The sequence below is a fragment of the Panthera uncia genome (genome assembly GCF_023721935.1).
Source record: "Panthera uncia isolate 11264 chromosome B3 unlocalized genomic scaffold, Puncia_PCG_1.0 HiC_scaffold_1, whole genome shotgun sequence".
Classification (NCBI taxonomy): Eukaryota; Metazoa; Chordata; class Mammalia; order Carnivora; family Felidae; genus Panthera; species Panthera uncia.
Window position 1 is genome coordinate 113,447,075 of NW_026057582.1, and position 24,144 is coordinate 113,471,218.

Sequence of the window (24,144 nt, forward strand, 5' to 3'; positions counted from 1 at the left end):
TTTTGACTGTCGTGATGGTTATGTGAGTGTATGTATTTGTCAAAACTCACACTTTAATAGGGTGAATTTTACTGTATATAAATTATACCTTAATTTAAACAAAACAACCAACAAATAAATCACCCCGTAGATTGCTTAGTGGGCACAAGGTGTGACACATACCTTTACAAAGCAGAGGTCTGGTGACCACCTCACCTGTGATCAATTTCAGCTGCACTAAAATGGGACAACCAGATGTTGGGTGCCTCCTAATGTGGAGCAATTTTGGAGTACAGAGCAACACCTAAGAGAGATCTATCTAAGAAAACGTTCAGACAAATCCAGAATATGATGGGGCATCTCAACTGGCTTAGACTCCAGGAAGATCAAAAAAGAAAAAGAAAAAAGGGTGAGGTGGGTGGAAGAGGGTGGTTCAGTCAAGATCAAAAATGATTAAAGCTGGCTGCCTGGGTGGCTCAGTCAGTTAAGCGTCCAACTCTTGTTTTCTGCTCAGGTCATGATCTCGAAGATCGTGAGTTTGAGTCCTGCCTTGGGCTTTGTGCTGACAGCACAGAGCCTGCTTGGGATTCTCCTTTCCCCCTCCCCCCACCCCCAGCCCTTCCCCCACTCCTCTCTCTCCTTTTCTCTCTCTCAAAATAAATAAATAAACCTTAAAAAATGATTAAAGAGTCATATAATCCTTGATCGGACTCTGCTTTAAACAAACTAGCTATACAAGTCATTTTGGGGACAATTAGGGAAATCTGAATGTGGACTAGGTATTAGATGGTACTAATTTTATTAGGCATAGTAAATGTATTGTGGCTTTGTAGGATATTGCTTTTTAGAGATGCCTGTTGAGGTATTAGGGATGAAATGTCGTATTTTCCCTAGTTTACTTCAAAATACTTCCACCCAAATAAATGAGTAGACGGAGGAGGAGGAAGCTGAAGTAATAGGCGGGGCAAATCAGGGCTATGGGTCAGGCACCTGTGCCTGCTCCACTGACGATGGAATGCAGGCTCCTTACAGAGGCCTCTTGAGACCAGACCTGACCTGACCTGACCTTGCTGTGTGTCTGTCCTCACCTCCCAGCCCTCCCCCCAGCCCCACTCCAGCCACACAAGCCTTCTTTCAATGGGCCAGTCCCTTTTCTGCCTGCAGGCCTTTGCAATGGCCTTTCCTTCCGTCTGGCGTATCGTCCTGTCCCCCGCCAGCCAGCTGTCTCCTGAGGACTCAGCCTAAGCGTCACCTCAGAGAGTCCCTCCCCCACAGAACCATCTGAAGTGGGTTCTGCTTCTCTGCCCGCATTTTGTTGCTCGGCTGCACTTGCCACCGGGCAGGTGGTGATGATGTTTCTGTTTATGTGTTCTGTCTGTACGTTGGCATTTAGGGGCCACCACCGGGTCCCCAGGGTCTGCGTTTATCACGCACGGGTGCGCGCCCAGCGCCCAGCTGCAGGCGCCTCGGCCTCGGGGCACTGCTGCTGTTTCCTGCTGGCAGTGTCGACCCCGTCCGGGACTAGCCGGGTGACTCTCTCCGCCCCCGCCGGCCACGGAGACAGCTGCAACCCGAGACATCAGACCTGACCCCGCTGCTCGGCGCCGGGGGAAAGCCAGTTTTCCTCCTCCACCTCCCGGCCAGGTGACTGCCCCCAAACCTTTCCCGCATCCGGGGCCCCCAGCCCACCCCGCCCAGCCTCTGCCCTACCCGAGAAACTACACTTCCCAGCAGGCGCGGGAGCGGAGACCTCAGCTCCCAGCGTGCTCTTAGGCGCGGCCCGGCCCCCGCGTTAACCCCTCAGTGGCCGCAGGCTGGCGGGAGCGGCGCGGGGCGTAGGTGTCCGGGGGCGTGGGGAAGAGCGGAGCTGAGGAGGGGATGAGATTGGAGGCCCTTGGGAAGGAAGGGACCTGGGGTTAGCCGAGGACGGGCAGCGAGGAGGAGGGTGAAGGGGAGGCGAACACTGCGGAAATTAGGAATCTGGACATTCACCTTTTCCCGAAAAACGAAACTTTTCTTTTCGGGTGCCAGCCCCCGACGGCGCTGAGGAGGTAAGGGAGTCTGCCCTAGCTAAACGCCCGCCTCTGTCCCACACACAACTTCGCCTTGATCTCGGCACGTCCAGAAAGAGGAGAGTGGCCATCTACGCTCCCTCGGCCCGGCAGGAGGGGGCGAGGGTGGGCGGGTGGAGTTTGCGTCCCTCCGCCCCGGGAGCTGACCTGAGCGTTTTCCTGTGACCCTCCTGGACCATGGCCTGGAGCTCGGGAGCCCTTCTTGTCACCCCTGTCCTCCCTCTGAGTCGTGGGGACCTGGTTCCAGCGCAGATGTGCCTGGAGATTCCTGCCTTCCCTCCTCCTTGTGCTCGCTCAGGTCCTGACCAGTAGGTGGTGGCAGGCTGGCCAAGCCCTGCCGAGGGGAGGAGAGGGAGTCTCTGGGCCTCTTTATCCCAGCCCCGGCCTCCCAGGAGGGGTCAGGTTCACTCCCTCAGTAGTTGTGGACCAGAGGCAGGCCAGGTCCTAAGAAGCAGAGTCATGGGCGAGTAGAGCTTGCACTCGGGTGGGAGTGGAGGTAGAGCCAGACAACAAGCAAGATAACTTCATATTCTGGGAGTGCCATGAAGAAAAGAACACTCTTAAGTGTCCCAGACAGAAGGGCCAGCAGAGGCAAAGACATGGGGATGGGAAGACAGTGTGCTTGGAGCAAGCGAGCGAGGGGGAGTCTGGGAGGAAGTGACATGACCGTGCGGGCCCAGGAAAGATCCGGACTTTATTCTAAAAGCAGTGGCAGCTCACGAGAGCCCCGGGAGAGTGTTAAATAAGGCAGAGTCGCGCTTCCCCAGCCTGAGCTCCACAGCGCCCCGGGTTTCCCCAGCGCTTTCAGGTGGGGCCCCGGGCTTGCGACCAGGCCAGCCGACTTTTCTGCCAGTCCTAGCTGGCCGCCTCCCGCACTGACCCTCACGAGTCTCCTTTGCAAAATGGGCTGAGAATTTCCACCTCACAGGGGGACACTTGACCCAACCTGCTGTCATCCTCCCCCACCCACAGGGCCCAGCCACCCCTCCCACAGAATGCCCGAGGGCCCCGAGTTGCATCTGGCCAGCCGCTTCGTGAACGACGCGTGCAGGGGGTTGGTGTTCGGCGGGTGTGTGGAGAAGTCACCCGTCAGCCGCAACCCCGAGGTGCCCTTTGAGAGCAGCGCCTACTGCATCTCATCCTCAGCCCGTGGCAAAGAGCTGCGCCTGACCCTGAGCCCCCTGCCTGGGGCCCAGCCCCCACGGGAGCCACTGGCCCTGGTCTTCCGATTTGGCATGTCCGGCTCCTTCCAGCTGGCGCCCAGCGAGGCACTGCCCGCCCACGCCCACCTGCGCTTCTACACAGCCCCACCTGGCCCCCGACTCGCCCTCTGCTTCGTGGACATCCGCCGCTTCGGCCACTGGGACATCGGGGGCGAGTGGCAGCCAGGCCGCGGGCCTTGTGTCTTGCTGGAGTATGAGCAGTTCAGGTAGGCCCAGCACCAGGTGTGATGAAGCCTTGGGCTCCGGGCCTGGCTCTCTAATTAGTGCCTCGCTGGCCGTGAGGGGCGAGTGTAGCCCCCTCTGGCCCTCAGTCCCTTCCTGTGTAGACCAAGACGGCGTCCTTTCCTGGGACAGCTCTCTGAGCTAATGGATGTGGAACCCCCAAACTGGCATGGGGGTGGGCAAGAGGATGGCTAGGCATACCCTGCGGACATATGGCCAGTTCGAGTCAGAGCTGGGGATCAGCATCCCACTCTCGTTTCTTGGTGCTCTCAGGAGGCTAAGAAGAAAGGTGAAGGGGCTTTAACAACCTGGTAAGAAGGGAGGCTGAGAAGGAAGGAATGGCTTCAAGGGGGTGGGCAGGGGACTGACTGCCTAATGACATGGTTTCTGCATCAGGTTTTGTGGTCTCCCACATTCTGCCTGCCCACTGGTCTGTGACAGCCCATGGTCTCCTCCGTGGGAGGGGTAACACCAGGATGTAATGCGTGTCACAGAGGATGGCACGGTGGCAGCCCTTCCCTTCCTCTAAAGATGAACTGCGTATGGGTTTCTGTTTCATGCCAAGCTCTCTTCTAGGTGTTGGGGGTACAGCAATGATCAAGATGGATGTGGCCCCTGCTCCCACAGAGCTAAAGTTCAGATGGGCCAGGGGGGGCAGGAAACAAAGTAGATGAATTCACATAGGTACACGCCTGAAGAAAAATCCAAGAGGTAGAGAATGACTCTAGGCTGGGTATGCTGGCGGGGGGAGGGGGGTTGGCCACTCTAGGTGACATTTGAGCTGAGGCCTGCCTGATAAAAAGGAGCCGGGCTTGCAAAGTTCTAGAGGAAGAGCAATATAACAGACAAGCACCACAGACACGAAGGCCCACAGTGGACCTGGCAAGTCCTCCCTTCCTTGAGGACGGCGTGCTTTCTGTTGGTCCTCAGACTTGGTTGCCCGTGGGTCAGGGCGTCTCTAGCACCACAGAAGCCACTTGACTCCTGGCCTTTCCAGGCATGACCCCCAGTGCTCCCCAGGGAAGTGTCTGTCATGGTCCTGGATTCCTCCCATCTTATCTTTCCTGGGAAGTCATGCCACAAGTTAACTCTTTGCCAGCTGGCTCTGAAGTTCCTGTCACATGAGGAGGCATATTGGCCGTTTCTTTGGTCTCACAGCTGGGGAGCCTGCAGGGATCTGCTCCTCTCAGTGATCCGACCACCTAGGCTAATGTCCACTCTTACCTTCACCCCACACTCTGTCTTCTGGCCCCTACTTCATGTGCTCCTCATGCCCATTACTGAGTCAGTCTTGCCATGGTCTTTCCCCACAAAGAAACAAGATGCATTTCCTCTTCGCGGTGGTGAGAAAGGATCCATGACCCTTGGAGGTGGGGTGGGGGCTGCTGGGACACTCACTAGCCAGGACTTGCCTTACACACCTGCTACACAGAACCAGTCCCAGCTTCCTTGGAGATCTTCAGGGTCTTGAGAAAAGTTGACCCCACCAAAGTCAAATCCTCAGAGCTAACCAATCAGAAGTTCTACAGGGAGTTTCAGACTGCAGGCAGAGTCTTGAATCTGAGGACTTTGGTGATATACCCACAACATATACAGACTCGTGTATTTGCTTGAACACATTGCTTTTGATTGGTACTTTTCACCTTTCATTGTGAATTACAGTCTTATTCTGATGTTCCCATTTAACGGATAGGAAAATGGAGGTTCCTGCTGCCAAAATAGCACTGAGGTTGGGAAAAGGGGAACAGGGACTTCCGTGTTTCTTCCTCTTGCATCCAGGAATAGACACTCCCAGCCCCTCTCCCCTATTCTGCAGCAAGGCATTCGGGATGGGGGTAGAGAATGGGTCTCACGGGCCCAGGCTGTGTTCCTCCAGGGAGAATGTGTTACGAAACCTAGCGGACAAGGTCTTTGACAAGCCCATCTGTGAGGCCCTCTTGGACCAGAGGTTCTTCAACGGCATTGGCAACTATCTTCGGGCAGAGATCCTGTACCGGTCAGCAGACAGGCCACGAGGACTAGGGAGGGCTGGGTGCACCCACATTCCCCACTACTTAGCCTGGCTCCCTCTCCACCCCACTTCAGATTGAAGATACCCCCCTTCGAGAAAGCCCGCGAGGTTCTGGAGGCGCTGCAGCAGCACAGGCCGGTGAGAGTGCAGGAAGGAATGTGCATGTACCTATCAGAGCAGGCCAACAAGTGTATGGCTGGGTCAGGTGTCTCCAGCTTAGTTCAAGTACATCCTTTCTTGGCTTTGGGTCCATTTCCCTTTCCCTGCAGTGTGGGGGGTAGGGGGTTGGGCGGGGGGTTGCTGCTAAGGCATTGTCTCTGAGTCCTGTCAAGCTCAGGGGTTCTGCTCCCCGGGATTCAGCCGCCTTCTCAGTGGTCCTGCGTCAAGCTGACAGCCAGGTCCTGCCCTGCCCCTTCTCCAGAGCCCGGAGCTAACCCTGAGCCAGAAGATCAGGGCGAAGCTGCAGAACCCAGACCTGCTGGAACTGTGTCACTCAGTGCCCAAGGAAGTGGTCCAGCTGGGTGAGGCCTGGGAGGCAAAGATGGCTAACTACCTCTGCTTCAGCATGTTGTGTAACCTCAGGGCAATTCCTGCCCCACGTGGGGCATGGATGTTTGTAGATCTAGTTGTTGCTGAATGGACTAGGCCTACTCACTTGTTAGGTATCTGTATCCTCTGAGGTGCCCATGAGGCAGGCAGGACAAGGATTACCAACCCCACTCCAGGTTGGGAAAGCCATGGCCCAGAGTGGGGAAGACACCAGCCCGAGGGCATGCACAGCTGGAGGAGGGAGAGCCTCGGCCCTCTGACTCAGCCCATCAGCTATATAGCTGAGGTCTGGGCCAAGTTGACCAGGCTCCCCCTTCTCTCAGCCCGAGTCAGCCCTCTGACTTCCGCCTGGTTCCTCTGTCCCACAGGGGGCAAAGGTTACGGGCCGGAGAGCGGAGAGGAGGACTTCGCTGCCTTTCGGGCGTGGCTGCGTTGCTATGGCATGCCGGGCATGAGCTCCCTGCAGGACGGGCGTGGCCGCACCATCTGGTTCCAGGTTTGGGCCCTAATCTCACACAAATGGAGATCCCAAGGAAGCTAGTGGGGCAGACAGATCTGGGGTCACAGTGGGGCAGGAGCTGGGGGTCTCCGAAGTGGAGATGCCCAGGGCCTGTCGTGACCCCCAAGGATCACATGGTCTATGTCTTCCCTGTGTTATGCCCCTCCCCTCCTCAATCCAAGGGTCCCAGCTAGTACAGCAGCCCAAGGCACGGTGGCCTTGTTGGTGTCCTTCACCTGGGGAAGAGGGGGTGGTCAGAGAGGCTTCTCACCTGAGGAGAAGCTCCACCGATCTGGAAGGATGGTATGAGCTCTGCCTCTCCAAGAGAAGGTACCCCTGCCCCAACCAGGTTGATTCCTCAATTCTCCTCATTCCATTTCAGGGGGATCCCGGACCCCTGGCACCCAAAGGTAGGCTACTCCTATTGTAACAAGCTAGGACAGCACAAAGAACTAGATGGCCTGCAAGAACTACCTCACCCTTCTCCACCCCAGTCCCCACTCCACTCCCAGAGTAGGAGAGTCTGCAGAAAGGGGGCTGAGGCCACAGGTCCCTCCAAGCCCAGTGTCAATGTCCTGCAGGGGGCAAGTCCCGCAAGAAGAAATCCAAGGGAGCACAGCAGGGTCCTGAGCACGGATCAGAGGTATGGCTCTCTCCTCTGCCGTGGTAGCAGCTCCCAAGTGCCCTCCCTTGACAATGGGGGGCAGTGGTGGGTCCTCATCAACCTCTGAACTGCTCACTGAGCCCCTTGAGGACCTGGCTCTCCTCTACTCAGGACCCTCTCCTTCCAAGCACGGCCCCTTCCAGAACACATGGGGCACAGAGAGGCCTTTCTGAGCAAACTACAGCCTGGCAGCCCGAGGGGACCAGCCTCTCGCAGGACCCAGAAGTCCCCCTAGTCCCTAAGAAAGGAAGAAGGAGGGGGAGACCAACAACCTCAGGTGGGCAACAGGCCTTCCTCAGCATTGTCCTCTGGGGAGAGGAGGGGAACCACCAAATGGGCTGTACAGGAGGCAGGGGCGGCGGGGGGGGGGGGGAGTCCTCAGCCTGTGGTCTGAGCTGCCATCTCACCTGTCTTCCTCCCAGGCCCCCGCAGACCCCAAAAGGTCAAAGCTGAGAATGGGGGGACCTGAGCCTCTTAGCAGGAGGGTCTCCCTGCTTGCATCCACCCCTTCCCTTTGCCTTGCCCTGGATCGAGGGGCCTGTGTAGCTTGCTGGAAGCAGGCTGGAGCTGAAGGTGCCTGGATGCCCCTGGCCCTGTGGCTGTTCCCTGCACAGCTATGATGTTTTACTGTACCCCACCTTCCCCATTTTTTAAGCCCATGTGAAAGATACTGTAATTTTTTTATAAACTAATAAACTTAAGCTTCTTGGCACTTCTTGGGCTGGCTGCAGAAGGTCTGGATAGGCCAAGTTGGGAGGACCTGCTGCCTGACCCTGGAGACAGGAGAGCCACTGGGGCAAGGCAGACTGAGCCCCATCCCCGTCCTCAGGGCCCTGGCCCTCACGCAGTAGTCTGCCTCTGCAGGTACAGCCTGTCAGAGGTAGCGCAGAGATCCTGGCCCTCAGCAGGCCCTCCAGTCCAGAATTCCCAGCACTGACATTGGTCAGTGCTCCTCTCCTAGTGGGTGGCTCATCAGAAGCCCTGGCTTCCTCCCCAGGGGAGGAACTTCTTCTCACAGGTCCCCTAGCCACCCTGTGGTCGCTGAAATCCCAAATCTCTCCCAGGGGCTGCAACCCAGACCCTGTAGATCTTGCCCTTGCCCCCAAATGCCTGGGGCAAAGTCTTCCTCCCTTGGGAGTCTGGGGATAGGCCCTTCGGGAGTGAGCAGGGACTATAGCAGGGTTCCTGAGTCAAGGGTTTATTGTTCAAGAGGTGATGAATCAGGCTGGGGAGGTGGAAGTGAGCACTCCCCCCCCCAGGCCTTCCACCAACAAAACCCCACCGCCCCCAAGAGGCTCAGTTTGGTGGGGGTTGCAGCACCAGCAACAGGGTCTGTACTTGGAAGGGAGAAAAGGTGAGCTTCAGGCGGTCGTCCTGAAGGGGCAGGTGGCCAGCGGGGTCGCGCCGCTCCAGGAGGTCGCAGCTGGAGAACAGGAGGGGTCACGAGGCCCCCGCGAGGGCAGGACTCCCACCCCCACCCCGCGCCCCCACTCACAGGACGGCCTCCTGAACCGGCAGCGACGTGTGCAGCCAGCAGTCTACGTGGCTGCCGTGGGCCTCGTACAGCCTGAGGACCAGCGTGCTGCCCTGGGGGCTGGTCTCCGCCTGCGGAGGGAGGCGGGCGGTGGGCGGGGCCGAGGGTGGACCCAGCCGGGGACCCCGCCCCCGGCGCCACGCGGCCCCTTGCCTGTTTGACCGTCTCCAACACTACCGCAGGCGAGGACACCGAGAAGGCGCTCCAGGCGGCAGCGGGCGCCGGGCCCGGGGCAGGCAGCGCCAACAGGGGGAAGTTGAGGCTGTAGGCAGCGGGGATAACGCCAGCGTCCTGGAATGAGCCTGGAGATGGGGGTACGGGCGTGAGTGTGCTGGCGTTTTCCTCACCGGCCGCTGCGAGAAACCGGCTCAGAGAAGGGCAAAGAAGCGCCCGGCAGCAGCCCTCACCCTTGTGCGGCATCAGCGCATAGGTGAACTCGTGGCGTCCCATGTCAGCGGTGGCGTCGGGGGCCTTAGGTGCCCGCAAGCTGGGGTGGGGAGGGTGGGTATGGGCCGGGCTGGAGCTGCGTCAGCTCTGGCCTAGGAAGACCTGCGCCCCCACGCCAGCACCCCGGGCCTGGCGGGCACCCACTCACAGTGAGAGGCTGAGGACGTTGCCTCGGACTGAGGCGCCATACTTGCAGTCATTGAGCAGGGCCAGCCCGAAGCCGTGCTCCGACAGATCCATCCAGCGGTGGGCCCACACCTGGAGGGCAGACCCCAGACTCACTTGGTGGCCCTGCCTCCTCGTGCTCCAGAGCTCCCGTCACTACCGTGAGGGTCAGCCCTGGGGACCACAGGATTGAATTCCAGCTCTCACTACGGGAGACCCTGGGCACACCACCCAACCTGTCCGGGCCTCAGTTCTTCCTCTGCGAAATGGGCCTAACAGAATTTACCCCACCAAATACGCATGAGTGTCAAACTAAACAAAGCATTTAGCAACAATGCCTAGCACAAGGTAGGAGCCAGCAAATCTTGATCACGGTTTGCTGACTCTACACCACACAACCACGCCCTCCCCAGCCGGGCAGGATCCAAACCCCCACCCCACCCCATGTCAGACCTCAAATCGAGCCCAGTCCCAGGAGGTGTTATGGTGGGTGGGCCGCTGCAGATGCCCGAACTGGACCTCATAGGTGGCCTGGGGGCTCCGCACACGGGCGGGGAACTCCACCTTCAGGAACTTGTGGGCCTCGTGCCAGTGCACCTGGAGTGGGAGGCCAGACGCACACAGGCCTGGGCGGCTCCCCCCTCACCAGCCACACTGGGGGAGGACGCCCACCACGCTGCCCTCTGCTACCTCGGTGTGGAAGCGGACGTAGGGGCAGCCAACATCCAGCACAACCTCCTGGCTGAGCCGACTGTTGGCGCCGATCTGCAGCAGGAACCAGGCACTGCCCCGCATGCCACCCTCGATGCCCACTGCCAAGGTCCCTGCCTGGCCCCGCACTGGCTTCCTGTGGGGCGGGGTGGCAGACCTGAGCCAAGGCAGGCTGATGGAGGGGGCCCACCACCGCCCGGGTCCTGCCCATGGCGTACCGTGTCTCCAAATGGTAGTCCATGACATCCCACGCATCCCAGTACAGGGGGACATCATCGAACAGCACAAACTGATTCCCCACGGTGCCCTCAGCAATGGCTTCCCTAGAAGGACACGGGGTTGGTGCTTTTGAACTTTATGACCTTGGTCTCTCCAGCTGCTTAAGGTGGGGTGGGGGCAGGGAGAGTAGGCCCAAAGGACAAGGGGATTCCTAGCCCAGTCTGCCCTGCTTCATGTGTGGGTTGCAGTCCAGACCCACTGAAGGGCTGCCGTGGGTAGTGCTGTGGCCAGGAGACAGAGGGAACAGGGTCTGGGGTCTACTTGTCAGGCACCGGAAGAGGGCAATGAGGAGTTGGCACCTGCCAGAGGCCACCAGCACCAGGGACGTCAGGCAGCCGGTTGGGTCCAGCCTCACCCGGATGATGCCGTTGTCCAGAGTCACAGAACCGTCAGCCTTGGTGGGAGGGGTCCTTGAAGCTGAGTCTGCAGGGGCTTCCCACAACCAACAGCACCCGCAGCCCAGCCCCACCTCACCACTTGCTCCGGGCTGGGGAGCTCAGCATCCCCATGTTGTTAGGGATGGCCCAGGACGGGCCTTGCCCACCAGGATGTGCCTACACTTACCTCTTGCACTACAAACACGGGCTGCTGGGGTGGCAGGGGCTGCAATGAGGTGGGGGCAGGAGCATAGCCCATGCTGGGCACTGTCACCAGGGCTGGGGATGAGGTGTAGGTATCAGTGCAGCCTCCCTGCCCTTCTAGGAGCCTTGCTCAGGGGGGCGGGAGGAGGGGCAGATACTTCCACTACTATTCTCCAGCCTGGGGCACCCCAGGGCAGCGACCCCCAGGGCAGCGTCCCCAACTCTGGGTCGGGCCTCGGTCCCTCCTACTGCAGTGGCAGCTTTTCTCTCCAGCTCATACCTAGGCTGTGGGCCCCACCAGGCCTGGGCAGGGCCAACACTTCAGTGCGCTTCCAAGGCAGCGTGTTGACAATGAGGAGGCCCTCAGGACCTGGCTCCCCAGCACACAGGGCTGCGGCTGCAGCACTGAGCAGTGTGTTGCCATGGGCACGGATGTCTGAGGAGAGACTGGCTGGTCACGGGTGGGCAGTGGGTCTGGGACGACCCCTGAGTATCCCATAGGACACCCTCAGGGCTCCACCCTTGGCATCGGGGACAGCGGTGGGAATGTCATCAGCCTCACCTTCATAGTGGCACATGGCTTCCTCTGCCACCAGCTCGATGCAGCTGCCGGTCACCACATCATGGAACTGGTTCAGGAGCAGGAGCCTGCAGGAGCCAAGGACAGGGATGGGGAAGGCCGGGAAGGGTGGCCACAGAGGTGTCGGGGAGGAGGTCAGGTTGGTGGCAGGGGCCAGAAGCCAGGCTGACCTCCAGAGGTCCTGCAGCTGGGCCGCCGGGTACAGGAACTGGGCGCTGCGGGCCACGGCCAGGCTGCTGAGCAGCTCCACGTCATGCAGGATCCGCTCACACTCCCGGTTTCCCTTCTTGATCTGAGCAGGGTTGGGGAGGGATCTGTCCCAGGACACCTTCCAAGCCCTCCCCTGCTCAGAACATGAGGCTCCCCGGGGCCTTCCGGATAAAGCCTCTTGTGGCTGACCTGCCCCGCATGCCTTCATCCTCTCTCCTCAGCCCACACCCACCCTTCTTCAGGGACACCCAGCCCTGTCTCTCCTCCAGGCCCCTGACCCACTCAGCTCCGGTACTTTTCCCCCCTCAGCGCCTCCCTGGAACACAAACCTCTTCCCCCAGGTCTAGACTAGACTCTATCCCCTACTTCCTCCTCTAACCCTCTGCAGACCCTCCCCGCTGGGCTCAATGACCAGCTCCTGACCTGGGCATGGGTGGTGTAGGTGCCATTATGTAACTCCAGAAAGAGCTCCCCAACCCATGTGCACAGCTGCCCTGAATCGGTCTCCAGTGCCGAGAAGAGTCTCCCCGGAGAAGACAGCTGCACCCTGAGGGGGACCACAGCCTGGGTCTCCCAGTCTTGGGGCTACTACGTGGCTCACCCTTCCTCCACGCCAGAGTGGACAAGAGATCCAGCCCCAACAGAAAGGAGCCACCCCCAGAAAGTTCCCTGTCCACACAAAGCCAGTTCTGGACACGCCAGGAGAGTTCTCTCTCTGGTAGATTTAAGCTCCTTCCCACCATCAGCTTTTTCCCCACCCCTCCCCCAGGGTGGGAGCTGGGAAGGGCCAGTGGTCCGGGATTGGAGCAGGATCAGGTTCAGTGGAGGAGTTGGACCCGATGTTTGAGCAGAAAGCAGGGCTGCGCAAGGGCAAAGTGAACAGTGAGGGCTGCCGGAGGGCCAGGTCCAACCTGGGCAGCCCATCTGTGTTGTGCAGCCGCTTCAAGCGGTCCACCATCGTCTGGGTGGGGCCACCACCCCCATCCCCAAAGCCGAAGAGAAAGGCACTGTGGTTGGTCCGCCCCTTGTCCCTGTTTTTGACCACGGTCTTCAGCACCTGGACAGGCGGGGATAGGTCAACGTGGGTCAGCTGAGAACAGGACACCCAGCCCTCTCCGGCCTGCCGCCCCCGCCCCCCCCTCCCCACCTCAGCCACTAGGTGCCCCCTCACCTCCTCCACACTGCCCTGCATCCCATATGAGTCGCCAGGTGGGAAGTGGGCCAGCACACGGGAGCCATCCAGCCCCTCCCAGAAAAAAGTATGGTGCTGCGGGTAGGGAGATAGGAGAGCGGCCAGAGTCAGGGCATTCCTGTCCTACCTTTGTGTAACCCTGGGGAGGCACGGCCTCTCTGGGTGGGGGTTGGGTGGTCTGTCCAGGACCCCTTAATGAGGGGGAGATGAACGTTCCACGTGGGGCCCCTGGTCCCCTGAGGTCTGCTCACCGGGAAGGAGTTCACCAAGTTCCAGCTCAGTTTTTGGGTCAGGAAGTGCCGGATGCCACAGCTGCACATGATCTGGGGGAGCTGTGCCGAGTAGCCAAACGTGTCTGGCAGCCAGAACTGCGGGGAAGAGGGCCTCTGGGACAGGGGAACCAGGGCTCTTGGTGGAACAGCCCCAGCCTCAGCCTCTCAAGGTCAAGCTCCAACCCCATCTGCCCGCAGGTGCAGCAGCTCCCAGCCTACCTCAGAGCACATTTTCCCAAACTCCTGCAGGAAGAAGTTCTGGCCCTGTAGGAACTGTCTCACCATGGCCTCTCCACTGGGAAGGTTCCCATCCTGGCAGGAGTGAAGACGGAGGTAGCCGGCGTCAGCATAGATGGGGAATAGGCAGGAGATCTGGCCACCCCCACCTCACGTGTAAGAGAAACTGTGGCTGACATAGGGGTTACAGCCAGTGCCCAGAGGGGTCCATCTCCTCCCATCAGGCCCAACTGTCTGCCTGCTGGAAGGGGAGGTATCCAGGCTGGGGTCACAAAGACAGCCTGCCACAGTACTTGAGGCCCTCCTCCCCCTTGGGGTCCCGGGCCTTGGGATTCCGTGGACTAGTAAGTGCTGCCACAGAGGGGGTATGAAGGGCATGCAGAAAGCCACCTACCGGCAAGGCCGAGTGGGGAAGGCTATTTTGACAGTGTGGCCTGAGGTGGAGGGGGTGCAGATAGTACTTACCATCTCCACCCAGGTGCCCCCCACAGGCACAAACTGCCCGCGGCAGGCGAACTCCTGGAGTCGAGCATGCAGGCCAGGGTAGTGGCTCTTTACCCACTCGAGCTGCTGCGCCTGTGGGCAGATGGGGCCCGAGCCGGTCAGAAGTGATCAGGACACCACCCAGGCCTGAGCGTCTGGAGCCAGTGGGCAGCTGAAGGTGGGGAAGAGTCCTCCTCCTCAGAAGCCCTCAGAACCTCACCCTTGGACCTACTGGGCTCCAGGTGCCCCCACACGGCTGTCCCTCTGACCTGGGAGCAGGCAAAGATGAATTCAGGGTTCTGCTCCATGAGCTGCACAGCTGACACCCAGCTCCGGGCACATTTTCGCACAGTCTCCTTGAAGGGCCAAAGCCAGGCTGGACAGGAGGGGCGCAGAGGTGGAGGGAGAGCAGCAAGGTCCACAACTCCTCACACATCTCCAGCCTCATCCCTGGCTCCCAGCACCAGACCAGGCCCAGCCTGGGCCTCCAGAGGGCTGTCCCCCTACCACCCCAGGCCCCTTTCCCTGCAAGGCCCTGTGGCACCCCTCTTGAGCTCTCAGTTCAAAACACGCCGGCAAGGTGCAAGTAGGGCGTGGGGAAAGGAGGCTGTCAGCTTTATAGGTCAGGAAATGGAGGCCCCACACCCTGAAATAGCCTCACTCTGAGGCTGAGACCCCACCCCACCCCACCCCTGAAAGGATTCTATAAAAGGTGGCAGGGTGTTAACACATTGAGGGATATCCCAGAACAGGGGGGCACAGCATCCCGAGATGGACCTGCTGGGACCAGCTATCCTGCATGAAGCCCTCCAGCCTCCTGGCCTCTAGGCCTCAGATCCTTCCTTACCAGCCCAGAATCCCCACACTCCACTGCAAACCTTGGCACAGCAGAGAAAGCCCTTGTTCTGTGGTTCAGAAATGTTAGCTGCATCGGAATCAGTACCTTGGGGAGCTTGTAAAAATGTAGATTTCCCATAAGCCTCACAGATGCTGTAAACTCATCAAGTCCAAAGCTAGAAGCCTGCCCCTGCGCTTGAGCCCCTATCTTAATTACTTCTAGGCCAGTCCTGTCTGAGGACTTGGACACTCTTGTCAAACTTACTCATTCTCACTCAGTTCCAAGATCACCTCCTACAGGGAGCCTCTCTTGAGTTCTCCTGACCTTCCTCCGTTATGGCCCCAACTCTGTCTGCCTATTTTACAGTCACCAGTCTCTATACTCCTACCTCCCACTATCTGGCAGGGGGCCACATGGGGCATCAGATTTTGTCGAAAGAATAAATGAAGTGACACAGTCCAGGCCCCTGACCCCATTTTACAAATGGGGAAAACTGAGGTCCAATAGGGGTAAGAATTTGCTGGGGATGACACAGTGCTTCCAGGGCACATCCAGGGCTTCAAGGGCATTCCTGCTTCCCCCACCAACCTGGCCAGCTGCTGCCCTACCTGTATCAATGTGGCAGTGCCCCATGGCATGGATGGTATGTTGACTTTCTCCTCCACGTTGGCCAAAGAACCTGGAGGCCAGGGCCTGCGCCACTGGGAAGGTCTCAGGCTGGGCAGGGTCACACACGTTCACCATCTGGTTGGCTGTGTACAGGGCCTGGAAGCTGCGCTGGTTGTCCTCCCCAAGGCCCTGCAGCAGGGTTCTGACCCTTAATCCCAGTCTCAACCAAGTTGAGTCTCCAGAATTAGGCCCTGGCTGACCTCTCAATGGCTCTCAGCAAAGCTCCTCCCTACCTCTGACCCTTTGCTCCTTCTGGTTTCCCCTGCTTAGCACTGTCTCCCTCCTCCCCTTTACATAGGGAAATCCTTTCAGTACTCAAGCAGGCAGAAACACTCTCCCTAATCTGGATTCCCAGACTCCCCAACTATCTGACACAAGAAATAGCCTGCTCCTGGGGGCCAGGAAGGGCTCTAGAGTGACTAGATGGGATAGGGGTGTCGAGTACCTTGGCTATGCCCAGTAGCAGCTCTAGATCCACCAGGAGCCTGTGGACATCCCGGCGGAACACAGCCAGCTCAGCCCGGCTCACCTGGAACATCTTCTCTGGGTCAGGGGCTGCGATCATGCTTCCCTTCCCGGCCCCCAGGAGCCCATTGCAGGCTACTTCCACGTAGAGGGTCAGGCTACGAATGTGGACAGGCAACCTCAGGCCAAGGGACTAGCAGAAGATCCTGGGGGCTTGGGGAGCCAGAACCAAGGGAGCATCCATCTGGCCTCTCCCTGTTCGCCTCCAGGATCCACTACCCAGATCCCACAGTATCTGAGGTGTGTGGACAAGAAGGTCATGTTCTGCTGATGAGGGTCCTGCTTTGGGCAGGGTCAATGAGTAGCCAAGTTCGGAACTGTGTGAATTATGCTGCTGCTTAGCCTTTTGTTTCCATTTCCACAGCTGTCTTTACAATACACTCCCTTGGTCTCAGAACCCTCTTTGCCGATTAAAAACGTGTTTGGATCCTCCAGGTCCAATCCTTCAGAGCAAAGAGCCAGCAGCCAATATGGGGCAGGGCCGTTCTTTGGGGTGGCACAGTAGTCTGTGTTGTGGTTCTACTTAGACTTCAGTGAACAAACACGAGTTCCTTGGGGAAGCCTTCCCTAATCCACCTCCCACCCCTCTCCTAAATCTGGAACAGCTTTCCCATATTGAGCTCCCAGTATTTGCATTCAGAGCCGCCATTGGTTTTGTAATTTTGTAAGTATCTGTGAGCCCCCCTTGCTGTCAAGGACCAGATTACTCGCTAACCCTGTCCTAGTATCTGGAAGCATCAGATACAGTGTTCAGTAAATATTAGAGGGGCACCTGGGTGGCTCAGTTAGTTAAGCATCCAACTCTTAATTTTGGCTCAGGCCATGATCTCATGGTTCGTGAGTTCAAGTCCTGTGTCAGGCTCTGCTCTGACAGCACCCTGCTTGGGATTCTCTCTCCCTCTCTCTCTGCCCCTTCCTCATCAGACGCATGTGTGTGCGCACGCTCTCTCTCTCTCAAAATAAATGAACATATAAAAAAATAAAAAAACAAAAAATAAATAAAAATAGGGGCACCTGGGTGGCTCAGCCAGTTAAGCATCCAACTTTGGCTCAGGTCATGATCTCCCGGTTCGTGGGTTAGAGCCCTGTGTCAGGCTCTGTGCTTATAGCTCAGAGCCTGGAGCCTGCTTGGGATTCTGTCTCCCTTTCCCTCTGCCCCTCCCCCACTCACCCTCAGTCTCTCTCTTTCTCTAAAAAATAAATAAAAATAAAACAATAAAAATAAATATTAGAAAATATAATAATATTATGTTGGAGTTTTTAATGGTGACATAAAATGCCCATGTTATAATATGGGACGGAAAAAATCAGAATGCAAAATATCAAAGAAATACAACCTTAACTAGTAAGAACTATGCCTGAATGAGTTCTTGTGGTGAAGGCTGAAATGTTAATAACGGTCATCTCTAGGTGATGGGATAATGGGAGTCATTTACTTCTTTGTGCTTTCCTGTATTTACCACAAGAAGGCAGATATTATCTTTCTAGGCAGGAAAAAAAATCCTATTCTTTTAAAAATTGTGAGATTTGAGGATGCTTGTGTTGGAGGTTGGCGTTTCTGGGTCACGCTGGACTTCAGCTCTTCCTCAACTACTGGTGGTCAACTAGAGCACAGGAACTCACTCACCTCCGGGGGTCTCCTTCTTCCAGCCTGTCAGTCAGGACATAGCTGGTCTTCTCCCCCTCTTTGGTCAAACCCTTATGAGGAATGAAGTGAGAGACAGGGCCTGAGGCTTTTGAACAGTTCAGGTGAAGTTTAAGCTGAGGGAGGCCAGGCCTCTCTGCCTAGTCCTCAGCCCTGGCTCCTCTCTCCCATGCAAGGCCAGGATTGACAAATTGGGGACCCCTGGTAGCCAGTGCCTAACCCCTACAGAAGCTGGAGTGCCATGAGCACAAATGGCACCCATTTACCAGCAGAAAAGCCCCTGGTCTTATGGGAAGGGTCCTGGGCAGGTATTAGGATGTCTGGGTATGGCTTCTGGTGGCCTCTGTACCACTGAATAAGTATTTGAAGGGGAACTCTATGAAGTCAGATGCAGGGTTGCCTCATTCCTTGCTAAATCCCCAGTGCTTAGTACAGGGCCTGGCCCAGAGAGGGCACTCAGGAGACATCTGCTGAGCCAATGGAAGGAGAGAGAGAGGGAGGGAGGGGTTTGCCATCTTTCCATACAAAAAGAACAAGAGTCCTAACCTGAGACAGGAAGTTAGTCTAATTGGAATGGAGGCTGAGCAAGTGAACTGACTGCTAGATCTCAGTTTCTTCATCTGTAAATGCGCATAAAGACCCACCACATAGGACTGTAAAGATTAAACCTGATATGGGTGGATGTATAAACAAGACAGTCAATAGTTATATCTGGGGAACTGGGAATGGTGTGGCAGGGAGAGAGCCATTACTTCAGGGGAAGAGGACTTGCATTTATACTTTATACCATCGAGAACCATTTGAAAGTCTCCCCTCGTAAGTATATGCTACATATAATAAGAACTAGTTTATGAAAAACTTAAAAGTGTTATGGTCTGCAAAGCCAACAGTCTTGGCACCTGACACCTAGTAGAGGGTTAATAAATGGATCTGCTGTATTTATTATTATTGTGCTTGATTAGCAACTATATTCAGCCCAGAATGGGAAGGTGGCCAGTCAGTGGCAGCTGTTGGTTTAGCACTAATTATGTTAGGACCTAAAACCATCCACTGAACTTCCCACTATGAGAGGGACCAATTACACTGGGGCCCAAGTGGCAACTTCCCCAATCCTGATATCCTGATACCACCCTGCAGGCAGAGCCACTAAGCTGTGGCTTCTTCACAGACAAGGGCTGAAATGGGGCCCTACCTATCCCTAGGGCAGGGCTCCTCACCTGGACAGGCTCTCCATCTCTCCACACCAGGCCTTCTCCATCACTTTCCCAGCGAAGGTGAACTTCCTGACCCACCCATGCCTCCGGAATGGTCAGCTCCACCCGAAACCAACAGGTCCACCATCTGCAAGACAGCCATTGAGATGGGCCTAGGGGGTCGAAGCCCTGTCCTTTTGCCATACTTCCTCGGATTAAGGGTCAGCAGGGACTGGAGACTGTCTCCAAGCATCTGCAGCGTCACAAGGTAGTCAGCTTTGATCCACAAGAAAGGAGCAACAAGGTGTGCAGCAAGGTGAGGGGAAAAGGCAGAGAAGTCAGGGGTCTGTAATCCGTGCTAGAGTGCCTTTCCTAACGGGTGTCTAGGTACTGGGAGGAGGGAGGGGCGGGGGATGAAAACTCTCCCACGGAAACTGAGAGACCAGGGAGCTGTTTCCAGCAGAGGGCGCTGCTCCTCCCCAAGCGGCTGTCTAGGACCTAAGGCCGCAATGGAGGTGTGGCCCTTAGAGGGGGTGAGCGAGAGGGGAGGGGCGCTGCCCGCTGGCCCCACCCTGCCCCCGGGCGTTACCCACGTGGGTCCAAAGCTGTCGCCGATCTGCGCGGGGCGGAACTCCTGCCGGACCGCCTCCTGGTACGGTAGCCTCTCGGGCGTCTGGAAGCTGGAGAGCGCGGCCACCGGGCAGCTGTCCCCGAAGAGCCTGGGCGGGAGGGACGGGTGGGCGCGGGCTCGAGGCCGCCCCTTGCCGCCCGTGGGCCAGTCGGCGGATGGGGACGCCCTTGACCCGCCGCCGGGAAGGCTGCCCCACAGCACAGCGTCTCCCGACCCCTCCTCCCGGGGCCTTGCCCAGTCGGCGGCGGGCACTTCATCCCTCGGCCCCGGTGGCCGCAGCTTGAGTTCCCCCCCCGGAAGGGAAGGCTGAGGCGCGCGGCCGCGGCCGGCCGGCGCCCTGGGCGGGAGGAACCCCACCTGCCGTGGAGGTTACAGTCGGTAAAGTAGAGCGGCGACACGAATTTCTCCACCCGCTCCAGCGTAGTGCGCCAGTGCTTCAGGGCCGGCGCCGCCATCGTCGCACGCCCACTCCTCTCCCCGGAAGGCCCCTGTCGTTGCCGGCGCGGCCCACGGTCGGGAACCAAAGGTTCCGGGGCCGAAGGGCGCCTTCCAGCCCCGGGCAGCTTTTCTTGGAACACTGGCGGCTCTCGGAAGTCCCGCTACACTGAATCTTGAACGTGCAGCTGAAAGCCAAGAGCCGGCTTCCGAGGCTATTTCGTCTGAACTGGCAGGCCACTGGGCAAATCCCTCAAAACGGCAAGTTTAACGCCGCTTAGATTCTCCGAAAGAATCGAGACAGAGACCGGGGATTTTAGGCACGACGGGTGGGAGCCTCGGCGAGGAGGCTTAGACGCAGGTCACCAGGGCTTAGAAGCAGCGAGTGGGAACTGGCTAGTTCTCCACGCCTAGCCCGACTTCTGGCTCTTGTCTTCGAAAACCTGTTGTCTGTTTAACGTGTGCAGAGCCAGGAGCCAGGGCTGGTGCTTTGACGCTAATTGGCAGACATCTGTTTAAATAGGGAGGGCTTTGTACCCCCAGTAACCTGAGCTTCCTCTCCTACATGTTTTGTGTATATAGCTGTCGGTTATCACCAGAAACCCTGGGAGTATTTTGATGTGAGATGGCAGATCAGTCATAGCATTCAAAATCCTAATTGAATAACGTATTTCACCACACAGGACTGGAGAGTTCAGAAAAGCCTGATCCAAGAAACACCTCCAGTTTCATCCTTACCTTAGTAGCCCACTGGTATTTTTTTTCCTTCTAGAATTGCCAGGCAGTGCTTGTCTATAAAATCATTACTAAGAAAAATTACATACACACTAGCCCTGATTATTTTTTAATGGAGATACTGATCAAGTTCACATTTCAAGTGTAGGTCACAGGGAAAAGTGACTAAGTGCAGAGTACCAAACGTGATTTAAAATAAAGATAACTCACTGCTACAATACAGGCTGGGTTTAGAGCTTGGAGCTCAATTTTCAGAAGGCAGGAGGGATAAAGATGGGGCTTGTGAAAACCCTGGGTGTAGGTGAGGCTCCCTCCTTTTTTGGTTGCACTGGTGGGTTGGGTTTTCTCCTGAACTGACCCTGAAACCCTATCCTGACCTGTAAGCAGTGCAGGGACAGCAACAGCTGGGGCTACCCCTGGTCAGACCCCATCAATTTCCTCCACAATTCCAGGTTAACACAATCTTTCTTGAGTGAGCAGAGGGTGACAGGTAATAGGCTATTGCTGGAAAAAGCTGGAAGAGCCTTCCCCTCAGTCAATAATGTATGTGCCTCCAGGTCTGGCACTGGCCCAGCTTCATCCTAGAATCTGCCGCCACAAGGCTCTTTGACCACCCCCTACACTTCTGGGTTCAGAGTCTCCTGTTACCTCTGCAACAAAAAAGTCTAAAAGCAGAGAAATCTATACCATGTGTTTTTAAAGTTCAGAAGCCAAAAAATTTGTAGTTTGTGGTGGTGGTGGTTTTAATTAAGCAAACAAGTCCACACAAAACATGTTGGTTACTTTATAACTAAGACTAGGGCAATGGTTGATGGAGAAAAATCTACCAGACTACTGGGAGGGGTTCAGTATGTCTTTGTTCATAAACTCCAGGCTGAAGACAGAAAAATCCTAATCAGTTTATCTGGTTTGCTAGTCTAAATTTATGCAATTATATATATATATAATATATAAAAGTCCATTTGCAGTTGCTAATAATGTAGCAAATTTTTTCTCTCCCAACCCTATTTAGGCCATACACCTTGTACATATTTCTTTTAAATACTGGTTTTGTGTTTAAGTTGTTCACCCCCATTTCCAATTAAGGATTTTGTGTGTGTATATAATATATATATATAATATATATTATACACACACACACACACACACATACACACAGAGAAATGCAAATAGCTGGACAACTTGCCAAAATACAAAATATTTCCAAACAGTTGAAATAAGGGGAAAAACATGTACTAAAAGAATTAAGTATTCTATTTGAAAATTTTGGAATATTTTGATTTGGGACAAGTGCAATGAATCGCTATTTAAAGCAAATTCTTGTTTGTGCTGAAGATAAGGAACTGAAGCCCAAATCCCTACTCCACAATAGTTCTCTGGTGAGGACAAGGGACTTGGGTTGAGAGTTCATTCCTTAAGTAAGAACCAAGCTTTATTTATTTACAAAAAAAAACAAAAAACCCAAGAAAGAAAAAAAGAAAGAAAAAGAAAAAAGAAAGAAAAAAAAAAGTTGGGGCAAGAGGGAAGACAAGTTTTACACAAAAGTACTACAACGGTAACTCCCTTTGGTAAAAAGTGTAATAAATGTCTTGTACATCTGTTCATAGGTACTAAATCTGAAGCCACATAGAACTATGGTACACAAGAAGCTAGAGCAGTTATGCTAGCACATCAAAGCATATTTCTTTTAATAAAAAATCGACAGTATGTACATTATTTACAAAAAAAAAAAGAAAAACCAAGTTAAAATTGTGTGTGTGTGTGTGTGTGTGTGTGTGTGTGTGTGTGTCAGAGAGTAAAGCTGGTGGATGGCACTAGGGTAGACTAGTAAAGAAGCAGGTACAAAACAGTTCCACGGGAGCTAAAAAGGACGACGGATTTGAACTTGCTGAGGTTGAGAACCAGAGGAGAGAGTAAAGGGTGGGCAGCAAGGGATTCGTCGGAAAAACCCACAAGATGATCAATCCCAAAGCCAAACTGCAGGTCCCAGATAAAATCTAACAGGTGATCTAGATGTGCTCGAGTGACCAGGGGAAAAAAAAAAAAAAAAAAAAATCAAATCCAGTTTTTTTTTTCCTTTTGGGGGGAGGGGAGAGGAGCAGTGACCATCAGAGTTACAATCCATCTGAGCGGTGAGTCCTTCCCCAGTCTGTCAGTGCATGCCCATCCAGTCAAGGTGTGAACAGCATCTGGCTCCTTCGTCAAAGGTCAGGCCCCAGGAGACTCCAGTCTTAGCTCTGCTGGTGTGTGCAAGCAAGCTGCATGTCTCTGTGCTTGCATGGATTTCCTTCCCCTCCAGAGCAGGGTAATACCCCAAACCCCTTGGGAAAAGTTCCAGCTCCGGCTTTGTAAGGTATCCACGTTCCTTATATGTAGCCCACTTGGTGCCAGGTTGCACCAGCCACACACTGATCAGGTGGCCATGTCCCAGAGAGGCCCAGTGAGGCTTGAAAGGCATCTTCCTTGTTTCTTCAGTGTGTGTGAGTGCAAGTGCTCCCCACACACACCCCCCTCAAGTTATCTGCTCTGGCTTTGCAGTTATGGGGCTTTGAACACTGTGCCATATTTGACACGGTACTTGTTAATGCTCACAAAGTGCAGGGTCTCTGTGTCACAGGTGGTGGTACAGGGCACCAGGCCCTCCAGCCCCTCACCCATGAGCCACTTGCTGGTCTCTGCTGCCATTTCACGGGGCACATGCTCCTTGGTCCATTTATCTACCCAGGCCTGGAACCTCTGATGTAGCCGCTTGCTTACACGCTCATGGGACTGCAAAACAGAACAACGAAAAAAAACCATGAACTAAGACAAACAAAACAAAACAAAACAAAACAAAACAAAACACCTCTTCAAATACAAAGCCTAATTTTTTTCTAAAGTAGCAGAGGAAAAGGTGTAGGGTCAAGCCTTGATACCTCTGGTTAGTGAGAAGTCCCTGTTTAAAGAAGAAAATTGAAAGAGATTAAGAACATGGAGTATATAAAGAGTTGGAATCCATAAAGCCCCTAAAGAAATGCCAACATGGGGTCTGAGCAGAACTAGCTCAGCACTTCTCGTTTTTAGCATTCATCAGGATCAACTAGGGAACCTGATAAAAACACAGATTTCCTTGTTTCCATCAATCTGCATTAAAAAAAAAAAAAAACAAAAACTGAGAGGGCACGTAAACAGGGGAGGGGTAGAGAGGGAAAGCGAGAATCCCAAACAAGGTCTGTGCTGTCAGTGCAGAGCCTGACACAGGGTTCGATCTCACGATCAAGAGTTAGACGCCTGGGGCACCTGGATGGCTCAGTTGGTTAAGCGTCTGACTCTTGGTTTCAGCTTAGGTCATGATCTTGCAGTTTCGTGGGTTTGAGCTCCACATTGGGCTCTGTGCTGACAGTTGCAAAGCCTGCTTGGCATTCATTCTCATTCTCTCTCTCTCCTTCTCTCTCCTTCTCTCTCCTTCTCTCTCTCTCTCCCCCCTCTCTGTCCCTCCCCCCACTTGCACTGTCTCTCTCTCAAACTTTTAAAAAGGAGGGGCGCCTGAGTGGCCCAGTCAGTTAAGCGTCCAAATTTGGCTT

The 24,144-nt window shown here is 55.5% G+C and overlaps 3 protein-coding genes across 7 annotated transcripts in view; 1 reads left to right on the top strand and 2 right to left on the bottom strand.

Annotated features, from left to right (window-relative positions):
* Positions 1 to 1,825: 1,825 nt before the first annotated feature.
* NEIL1 (nei like DNA glycosylase 1) lies at positions 1,826 to 7,922 on the top strand. Its single transcript, XM_049613885.1, has 10 exons — positions 1,826 to 2,030; positions 3,024 to 3,480; positions 5,373 to 5,492; positions 5,582 to 5,645; positions 5,929 to 6,028; positions 6,425 to 6,552; positions 6,938 to 6,965; positions 7,137 to 7,198; positions 7,331 to 7,496; positions 7,642 to 7,922. Exons 2-10 carry the CDS (start codon positions 3,047 to 3,049, stop codon positions 7,686 to 7,688), a joined length of 1,149 nt encoding a protein of 382 aa, XP_049469842.1. The 5' UTR covers positions 1,826 to 2,030; positions 3,024 to 3,046; the 3' UTR covers positions 7,689 to 7,922.
* A 480-nt stretch (positions 7,923 to 8,402) lies between these two features.
* Positions 8,403 to 19,940, bottom strand: MAN2C1 (mannosidase alpha class 2C member 1). Of its 5 annotated transcripts, none has more exons than XM_049613877.1 (26): positions 19,769 to 19,940; positions 19,374 to 19,499; positions 18,805 to 18,928; positions 17,570 to 17,640; positions 15,863 to 16,040; positions 15,357 to 15,546; positions 14,180 to 14,286; positions 13,893 to 14,003; positions 13,410 to 13,502; positions 13,170 to 13,286; positions 12,898 to 12,993; positions 12,638 to 12,783; positions 12,150 to 12,273; positions 11,687 to 11,808; positions 11,499 to 11,584; positions 11,215 to 11,372; positions 10,920 to 11,022; positions 10,655 to 10,787; positions 10,295 to 10,399; positions 10,056 to 10,212; positions 9,819 to 9,962; positions 9,349 to 9,458; positions 9,161 to 9,240; positions 8,907 to 9,055; positions 8,715 to 8,824; positions 8,426 to 8,642 (listed from the first exon to the last, which is right to left on the bottom strand). In XM_049613877.1, the coding sequence occupies exons 1-26, from the start codon at positions 19,864 to 19,866 to the stop codon at positions 8,516 to 8,518; spliced, it is 3,165 nt and encodes a 1,054-aa protein (XP_049469834.1). In that variant the 5' UTR covers positions 19,867 to 19,940; the 3' UTR covers positions 8,426 to 8,515. The 5 variants fall into 5 exon arrangements, with proteins under 5 accessions (XP_049469831.1, XP_049469832.1, XP_049469830.1 ...); XM_049613876.1 differs by having other exon boundaries at positions 10,655 to 10,749; positions 10,920 to 11,011; positions 11,217 to 11,372; positions 19,769 to 19,939; XM_049613874.1 differs by lacking the exon at positions 9,161 to 9,240 and having other exon boundaries at positions 8,403 to 8,642; positions 10,655 to 10,749; positions 10,920 to 11,011; positions 11,217 to 11,372; positions 19,769 to 19,896.
* A 2,055-nt stretch (positions 19,941 to 21,995) lies between these two features.
* The window catches only part of SIN3A (SIN3 transcription regulator family member A), a 68,803-nt gene continuing 66,654 nt past the window's right edge, over positions 21,996 to 24,144 (bottom strand). The window contains exon 21 of the mRNA XM_049613872.1: positions 21,996 to 23,350. Within this exon, the coding sequence (XP_049469829.1) occupies positions 23,120 to 23,350 (231 nt within the window). The 3' untranslated portion in view covers positions 21,996 to 23,119. The remainder of the gene's footprint in view (positions 23,351 to 24,144) is intronic.

Bases quoted from the DNA above. Each gene is read 5' to 3' on its own strand.
- NEIL1 (XM_049613885.1), top strand. From the start codon at position 3,047: ATGCCCGAGGGCCCCGAGTTGCATCTGGCCAGCCGCTTCGTGAACGAC. The intron at 6,553-6,937 runs GTTTGGGCCCTA...ATTCCATTTCAG, and splicing joins GCCGCACCATCTGGTTCCAG to GGGGATCCCGGACCCCTGGC. The intron at 6,966-7,136 runs GTAGGCTACTCC...AATGTCCTGCAG, and splicing joins CGGACCCCTGGCACCCAAAG to GGGGCAAGTCCCGCAAGAAG.
- MAN2C1 (XM_049613873.1), bottom strand. From the start codon at position 19,866: ATGGCGGCGCCGGCCCTGAAGCACTGGCGCACTACGCTGGAGCGGGTG. The intron at 12,784-12,897 runs GTGAGGGGGCAC...CCGCCTGTCCAG, and splicing joins TGCAGGGCAGTGTGGAGGAG to GTGCTGAAGACCGTGGTCAA. The intron at 11,373-11,498 runs GTGAGGCTGATG...GTCTCTCCTCAG, and splicing joins AGCCATGTGCCACTATGAAG to ACATCCGTGCCCATGGCAAC.